General features: G+C 52.8%; 3 protein-coding genes across 3 annotated transcripts in view; all 3 read right to left on the bottom strand.

The window, feature by feature from the left end:
• Positions 1-959: 959 nt before the first annotated feature.
• Positions 960-1,672, bottom strand: PHACADRAFT_212359 (uncharacterized protein; the record flags this gene model as incomplete). Its single annotated transcript, XM_007399475.1, has 3 exons — positions 1,174-1,672; positions 1,071-1,103; positions 960-1,015 (listed from the first exon to the last, which is right to left on the bottom strand). The coding sequence occupies exons 1-3, from the start codon at positions 1,325-1,327 to the stop codon at positions 960-962; spliced, it is 243 nt and encodes an 80-aa protein (XP_007399537.1). The 5' UTR covers positions 1,328-1,672.
• A 527-nt stretch (positions 1,673-2,199) lies between these two features.
• On the bottom strand, positions 2,200-4,030 carry PHACADRAFT_150385 (uncharacterized protein). The gene is made up of 8 exons (XM_007399476.1): positions 3,872-4,030; positions 3,773-3,815; positions 3,555-3,713; positions 3,221-3,507; positions 2,851-3,171; positions 2,725-2,802; positions 2,559-2,670; positions 2,200-2,507 (listed from the first exon to the last, which is right to left on the bottom strand). The coding sequence occupies exons 1-8, from the start codon at positions 3,920-3,922 to the stop codon at positions 2,290-2,292; spliced, it is 1,269 nt and encodes a 422-aa protein (XP_007399538.1). The 5' UTR covers positions 3,923-4,030; the 3' UTR covers positions 2,200-2,289.
• Positions 4,031-5,979: 1,949 nt separating this feature from the next.
• Positions 5,980-8,281, bottom strand: part of PHACADRAFT_177153 (uncharacterized protein) — a 2,794-nt gene continuing 492 nt past the window's right edge. The window contains exons 4-7 of the mRNA XM_007399477.1: positions 7,581-7,719; positions 7,412-7,521; positions 7,316-7,361; positions 5,980-7,263 (exon numbers count right to left, since the gene is read on the bottom strand). Of these exons, the coding sequence (XP_007399539.1) occupies positions 7,153-7,263; positions 7,316-7,361; positions 7,412-7,521; positions 7,581-7,719 (406 nt within the window). The 3' untranslated portion in view covers positions 5,980-7,152. The remainder of the gene's footprint in view (positions 7,264-7,315; positions 7,362-7,411; positions 7,522-7,580; positions 7,720-8,281) is intronic.

Below are 8,281 nucleotides of genomic sequence, written 5' to 3' on the forward strand. Positions count from 1 at the left end.
TTGCATGGATACCCTGCACAAAGCTAAAAGTGTGAGCCCTTAAAACACAACAGCAGACTTATGAGCTTACATGAGTGACACCTATCACCCGACATGCCAGCTACATATGATTACACATCTAGATAATCGTCAGCTGTGACTACCACAGAATATATGGTGACATACCTGTCAGAGTAGTGTAGGTGCTGCTGAACCAAAGGACATATCAATCAGGAAGCTACTCCTTGAGCTGTAGCACAACCTGATTTGTACCGTAGCTTAAGGAAGATACAGTGAAGGTATACGCGAAGTGAATGGAGGATGGGAGAGGAAGAGACGTGGCAGACAAGAAGCGCTTGAACCACACCGAGGGAATGCCGATGCATGCCGAGCATCAGCGGAGTTCAAAGCTGTCCCCGGCTCAAAGGCTTGAAGCATTCGCAAAGTCAGTCGTTTCATTGGACACATCCTTCGTTCGTGGCGAGAAAAATATTTTGGATGCAACAAAGATGCAAGTAAGGTTAGTTACTGCCCTCAGGAAGCTTCCAATATTTTATTAGCAGGAAGTAGGCTCGTAGCTACGGTTGCAAGTTGGAAGAGCTCGTTTCCTCACGCTCAGGAATCTGTTAGGCGAACGGCTAGCCTGTCAGGCACAAATAGAGACTTAACGGTTAGCAAATTGAATTCGCGCCTGTACTCCTGGCTGTCCGCCGAGTAGCATCAGACCAGTCAGGCGTTTGTTCGATCATTTTGATTGTAAACCGTCAGTTACGTACACGACGGCGGTGTACAGAGAGGTTGTTGAGCCAGCTTGTATATGGAACAATCGAAAAAACTTACGATCCATAACGACACTGATTTTACATAATGCTTTATGAGGGAATAAAATAAAATAGAGCGGAGCTGTAGCACTTACAGAGGCGTACAGGAATCGGGTTGTCCAATTACCGTGGATCCAAATGAAGTTGATCTGGCGCCTGTCAGCGCGTTATGGGCGGCACCATAATTGGACTTGCCTCGTCAGCGAAGGTCAAAGCTAGGATAGCGGTGTGAGCAACTGCTTGGGGCCTGTACGGCAAAAGAGTACTCACACCAGTCATATACAACGAACGCAATCGTCGCAGCTGCAAGACACGGATCCGGCGTGAGTTCGGGCCCACAGGCCATTCCAGCAGGAACTTTTCGCCGACTCACCCCAAGCATTCGCAGTGATACGAGAATCCTGGGCGGCTGTCCAGTCATTGGAGTTCTGCATCTGCACGGCGACGTGGATTAGCGCATTCCCCGACTTCCCGTCAGCGTAGACGTTGTGCACTAGTGGTGGTTTCGCGAGGAGGACCTCCGCCATTGGCGGCTCTCGAGGTTGAACTAACGAGCCGGCGCACTTTGCCTGCGAAGTCACCGGCCGACGGTGTTGACCTGGAGTGGATCCGGGAACTGTCCAGGGAACGAGAGACGCCGCGCTTGGCAGCGTGCTGCAAACTTGCGGCGGGCGTTTCTTGGCCGGACGTCTTGCAACGCGATGCAGGCTCTTTCTTCTATCATGCGCTCTTGAGCTCCTTATATCCAGTCGCTGACACTAGCTAGATCTGTCTTGTAAGCGTAAAGCTGTCGAATGTTTGCTCATTATACCGGAGTGCCGCCGCGAACTTGAAGTGTCACAGTCGGTGGTAACGCACAAAGTGCCGGCGCTAGTGTTTGCTTACTCGATTTTGCAAGCTTGGTCTCACGTCGTGGCGCAAATAATCCTCTCGTTCCGCGAAGATGTCGCATACCACAGGGCAGACTTGCCCTCCAAGTTACTGTCTCGCATTCTCGATTGCCTCAGCCCTCGATGCACCAAAACTGCACTCCAGATGCCTCCAGCTGTCCGTGCCGGCGGAACGCACCCTCAGTGTCACTGAACAGGCCGAATGGCTATTGCGCTCTGCCTTGGAATACAAAGCAGTCTACCTGCGCACTGTCCACGAGGCTGCGCGCATAAGTGGGACATTGATGGTCGTGTAGGCGGCGAACCTCGTTACGGCCTTCCGTCTTTCGCTTCTACCGGGCGGGGCCTTGGTCGCGGCCTTCCCTTTGATGATCGTTACTTCGATGTCTTCACAGTCACGTCGCTTGCACATGAGCTGCTGTGCAGTTCATACGTACCGTCGGTCGGGGAATTCAGCCTGGTTAATGCCTCGGGCACGCAACTGCATGCCAAGCGAGTGCACACCGTTGCCTCCAAGCCTCTGCGCCGAGGCATATGCTGACCAGGATCCCAATAAACATGATGATACATGCAGTGAATCAATAAAGACAAGCAGCCGTTTACATCAGCTTCCCGTTGGAATAACCCGCGCTCAGCCCACTCGTGCCACTCTTCTTCAACTTTTTGCTTGTGGCGAAAAGCATGCTGTCGATGAGCGACGCTACCGTCAGAACTCCACCTACGACAGCACAAGTTGAGGTCAGGAAGTGTGCGAATGACTGCCGGGTCTCTCGATGGACGACGAGAATGGGAGAGATCTCGTAGTTGAAGAAGGCGCCTGAGGGGTTGCAGTAAGCGAGCGTCCACGATGGAAAAACAAGCTACGTACCTGGGATACCGGTCATACCGTGCATGACGTGCATGCCTTGCTGGCTGTTCTCGGCAATTCCCTTCGACAGGTCGCGCTCGAAGTGCGTAGCACTGTGCTGATGGGTCTTGATCTGAGCCTACGTATCAGCTTGCTGATCAAGTACAAGAGAATATAGTGGACTCACGCTCTTGCCGTCAAGAGTAATAAATTGCGTAGAGACCACCTTCAAGAAGTACTGGAACATGTACGCTTGCTTTGAGGTCTGCAGCCAAGTCAGTCGACTACCTCTCGCGGCAAGCAATCTTCCTACTTTCTGCGTAGTGCCGTCCAGAGGCCCGTCTGCAATGCCGAGGCGTCTTTTGAGTGAATTCCCGTGGTCCGCTTTCTGGAAGTTAAACTCGTCGTCGCCTGCAAATGCGAATGCGTGGACGGTATGCGAAAAGTCGTGGCGATTACCGTCCTCCTTCAGGTAAGGCACGATGTCGTAGATGTTATGAGAGCCGCTGCGGAAGGAGCGACCAGGCGATAGGTGGATGTTACCAACAACCTTGTTCACGCGAAGTTTGCCTGCAGCGTTGCAGCCCTCATTCGCCTGGTCGCGCAGCTTGTCTGCCCATCCTTCCTGAGCACACTGTAGGGCGTGTGAGTGGGATAAACCGCTTGAGGTCTATCTTACACACCTGCTCGATGGAGTCCGGAGCGGTGAAGCTCCAGCCGCGGTTGACGTATGCTTGTCGAACATCTTCGCAAGTGTTGCAGCACCCGCCGGCGGGCTCGACGCCTCCATAACACGAACCACAGTATCCGTCTTGCCGCTGCTCATTCAGCTTATCGATATCGTTCCGAAGCTCAACAATCTTGTTCGCCGGGACAGGGTTCCCTTGCTCGTTCAGGCGTGTCTTGATCACATTGTGCACAATATCGGTCTGTGTCTCACCGCTAATGTCCATAACGTCCAGGCTAAGCACTGCGAATAGATCAGCACTCCGCAGGTTTTTAAAGCCTAGCACTCACAGTAGCATGGCACGCGGGGGAACGTAACATTGAAGCTCACGATGAGCTTCTCTCCTCTGCTCTTGTCAACTTCTATAGAAGTATCCACATTTACTCTTCGGTAGTCGAAGAACTCCATGGTCGTTATAGCCAGGATGATGGCAGCGGACAGAATGGTCACTAGAGACAGGCACTTAGATATGTACTTCGCCTTCGTAGATGGAGCATCGACGACGCACGGAATGCACCAGTCCTTGTCTTCACTTTCACATCTTCCATGGTCTACATAGTGAGGGGTGAGGTGATGAAGATACATTAGTGCTCAAACAGTTGCTCACCTTACCGAAGGCATCAAGGCCTTTCAAACCTCCGAACATTCCCTTCGCCATCCCGACGAGTTCGAGCCTCCGTCACAAATAAGTAACAATTTGAGGCTGTCGAAGGGTTGCAGGAGTCCGCGCAGAGGTAGTAGTGGACAGAGTGAGAGACGGCGTGTCCGGATACTTGAAGACGCGCTCGAGAATCTGGCGACGTGTCATTTACCACATGATCTTCATCACCCTTCCCGCCCTCGCCCCTTGCCTTACACTTCCACCGTCTTTTCGCCAGGGTTTGGCCGGACAGTAATTGCAGTGTATATTCGGTCTCAGACCGCGGAAATGCTGTTGGATTGGCTTGGCCGAGCGTCACAGCCATGCAACATAAGCTCAGCGGGCGGACAGGCAGACAGTGCACCCCACATTCAGATGTTCAGAGCACAACCACGACGCCCTACATCCTCAAGTCCCCGGATACCATGTCACAGCATTTTTAATTACTTTATGCTATACATCTTCCCAGCATGAGAGGTCGCCTAGGTCATACACCGTTGGATGGCCCCCATTGACAGTATTGCTCTTTACCCTTGCCAGACAGCAGCTCAGTTCGAGCTTGTCGCAAGATCGCTACTGTGCACGGCCTGGGCACAGATTGATCCCGAACACACTCGCGACTTATGGTGCGTCCCTCTTCCCCTCGCGTATCTGCTTTGCCATTGTGTCTAAGGTGGTGTCCTAGGGACCGTGATAAGCGTTCATCGATTGCCCATCACGGAAGGCAGAAAATCGAGGAATCGCTTCTTCGGCGCACCCGATGGTTGCTTTCCGAGGGAGAATCAACGAGGTCAATCCAAGTCCGGGGCGATGCCGATCTTGAAGGCGTGCGTCCAGTTACTGGAATGTCCGACACTGGCCTGCCGGCGCTGACAGCTTCAACACGAAAATGATCGCGCTCCGAGCTTCAGCGGCGCTGAGACACCTGCGTACTGTACCTTCAGTGGCTTAGCACGCTCATTGCAAAGGAGAAGCAATGTCTAACGCCGTGCGCGCGGTTGATGATCACTTCTAGTCGATGGCGCCTTGCCAGCGCAGCATCGGCAGTGGGTCTCAGTGGGTATTGAACGCCCGTTGTTCAACATTGACACTCAGGACACTGCACCGGTTCGGAGGAACCAACACGGACATGAAACGGTGCAAGCGGCATCCGAGGCGCTATACTCACGTATGTATAGTGTCCCCGCGTCACTCGTGAGTGCATACGGAAGACCCACATATGGCAGACACAAACCCTCGGAGTGTTGCAGAAGATTCGCGCACTATATCCAATGCATGGAGTATACGTACAGCAGATTGTACAGTTCGCATAGGCTGACGAGCTGACTGACAGCTGCTACGATGACGCTCGTCGCCTACGATTATAGTGAGCCTTTCTTCGCGAGTACGGATTCCATCCACTCAGGCCGCCTCCTTCTATGCACTTAGCCCTTACTTTTGCTGACGAAGTGAGTGGTACAGAGCTGTCTAGTATGTTTCCCTCTAGAGGACTGCCGTTCAGATGTACTATATTTGGACTCGAGGAAGCAAACCAACCAAGATTTTATATACTTTTGTACGTATCACTGTGTCGAATCATTTCGCCCCAACCTCTCATCACATGTCTGGCTCAGAGTCGATACGGAACGTAAGTAAGCCCGCGTTTCACTGGTCCGCGAGTACGATGTTGAATTTGGACGTTTTAACAACAGGCTCATGAGCTTGATGTAAGGGTGCCAATCGTTACAGTTCTCGGTCAAGAAGCTTATAGCGTGGAATGCCCAGCTTGGCAGTCTCAATGTGCAGTGAGTGTTCCGATCAAGTGCCCAGCAACCTAATGCTGAACCAAACGCCTAGACCTGGGCAATGCGGAAATCGCAAGTATGGTACGTCTTTAAGCCCTGCTCAAACCTAGTGCAAATTATGAAACAGCATTTCAGCGGTGAGCACGGTGCTTATTGATGTGGTCCTAGCTTCTGATGATATTGCTGCAGTTGTCGATTCTGTTACTTCTGGATACCATACAGCGCTATGATCACTTACGGGACGGACGCCAGTACGTCGTAGTCGTAATCTCAAATCTAACTGACCCGCATGTTGACATGACGTTGACCTCCTATTCCTCAGCCGTGTTGATCCTCCGCGTGAACGCGCTATACGAATGCAATAGAAAACTTCGCATCTTTCTCTTTACAGTGCTCAGCTTCTTGATAACGTTCAGCGTAATTTTCTTCACAGTACTCGCGAAGTCGAGTCCAGGCGAGGAGAATTCTACTCCAACGTTGTCACTCCGGACTAACGACACTCTCCCAGAACCGGAAGGAAGTCAGAGCCGGTGCTTCGATGTCCACTTCTATTCATGGGAGTGGGTATATTGGTTCCCTAAGATCGGGTTAGAGGGCCTACTGCTTGCTCTCGCTCTCGCACGGACCATCAACACATGGATCCGCCCGCAGGAGAATCCGTCCGAGCTTGCCCGTCTGCTAATGCGCGACTCGATTTTCGCGTGTGCGGGCACGCTCTCGCTCGCATTGGTCAACCTCGCGCTGTGGAGTCCGCTGAATGTGAGTCTCCACGCCGTCTCTGTTGTACGAGCTTTCTCTGACCATTTTGACACCAGGAAAAGCTGTTCTTTGCGTTTCCCGGGTATGTCCAGCCCAGTTTTCACAGGATTCGTTAGTGATCTGTACCTCGCACAGTACGGCGGAAGCAGTGGAGGGGGTGGTAGCCAGTCGCTTGCTCGTGCGTTGTCTTCAACCGACCTCCTGGGACCTGCTGACAACATCGTAAACAGCTGAGCCTGCACGCCTACACCAAAAGCGAAGACAGTCGACCTTGGAAGCAAGATGGCCGGATACTTTGCATCCGTTCACCCGAGGAACTGGAACGCGTAGAGCTGGCTGCGGCAGCGTCCATCGCGGCAGTTGATGCAGAAGAGCAAGCGTAGCATTTCAATCCCATTTGTACGGATGACCACGGTCCACCCTGTCACGCTGCCCCGGGCCACTGTCCCGTTGCACCGGTGCAGGGATTTTCGTCCTGGCCGCGGTTGGTGATATATTTACATTCGAGAGTTTTTCGCTGAGAAGAGCATGCTCTACGACATGGGCGGTGTTGAGTGCAAGTATGTACATTAGAAAGGGTAGAACGCATATTACAAGCTTTAACGCAGAACTCCAAGATTCATGGGGACGATATGGTACGCATATACAAGCTAGTAAGCTAAGAGGACTTGCCAACAAGACTGAGGAACTGTATGCAAGCGATGGTCACCACTCATTGTAGTGACCCCAGCCGCTCATGTGTTCTTCGGAAATGTCGACCTTCAGGACACCCTTGCCCGTGTTCTGGCTCCATTGAACCTCGATCTCATGGATTTTCTGCGGCACGATTCCTTAGACCCCAGTCACCAGGGAGAGGTGGACAACTTACCAGCTGAACCTGCCCAAGCTTCTGGCCTTTGCCAACGAAAATACTCCTGGAGACCAATCAGCATAAGGGAACGCGACGAAAGGTACAGAGACGTGCCCAACACTCCACTGATTCCCCTTGAGCTGTTCCGGCTTCCAAGCTTCACCGAACAGGGCATGGAAGTCTGCCTGGGAAGTATACTTGCGTATCCACACCTTCGACGTCGGCTGCATGCGTAACTTCAGCCGCATATACGCGAAAGCTCATGAAGCCCACGAAGACGCACCTTGTTGGCCGATGTGGGCTGTATGAGCGTGCCGCTGCTGCCAAAGACGAGCTCGAAGTCGGGTTGCGAAAAGTGCTCTTCTACTTTAATTGTGCGATTGACGTTCTGGTACTTCTCAGCTTTGGCCGCCTTCTTGATCCTACGTGTGATAAAATCAGAGCCTGGTGATAGGTGGAGTTCATAACGCTTACTGGTCAAAGAGACTCTTTGTTCGCGTCTTGACGAGCTTAGCCTCCGCCTTTATGTCGCGCTCAGTAGGGATCACGGACGCTTTCGAGGATCCTGCAACAGCGGCGAGCGCCGTCTGCTGCACCGGAGCCGGGGTGATCTTCTGCTTTTTCGTGGCACGCAGCTCGTTTTCGAGCTGTGCATCACGGTTCAAATGTTTGCATCCTAACACGCAGCAGCGGGCGCACCTGAAGAATCCTGAGTCTCATCGCCTCTATAGCTTCCTCGGATGGCGGGTACGGTATCGGCTTCGAATAGTCGATATTGATGCCTGCGTGTTAGTTCAGCGTCGGTCGCGGGGCATGCCACGCGCTTGGACGCACCGTCGCTGTTACGGGCGCGCTTTCCAAGCATTTTGGGAGGGGGCGATGGGATGAAGGTCGCCATGGTCGCTAGAGATGATGATGTGCGCAGGATTTAGAGGCGATCAACGCGACTGCCGAGCGAGGAACCGTGACTACTGTGACTGGTCG

The sequence above is a fragment of the Phanerochaete carnosa genome (genome assembly GCF_000300595.1).
Source record: "Phanerochaete carnosa HHB-10118-sp unplaced genomic scaffold PHACAscaffold_9, whole genome shotgun sequence".
Taxonomy (NCBI): Eukaryota; Fungi; Basidiomycota; class Agaricomycetes; order Polyporales; family Phanerochaetaceae; genus Phanerochaete; species Phanerochaete carnosa.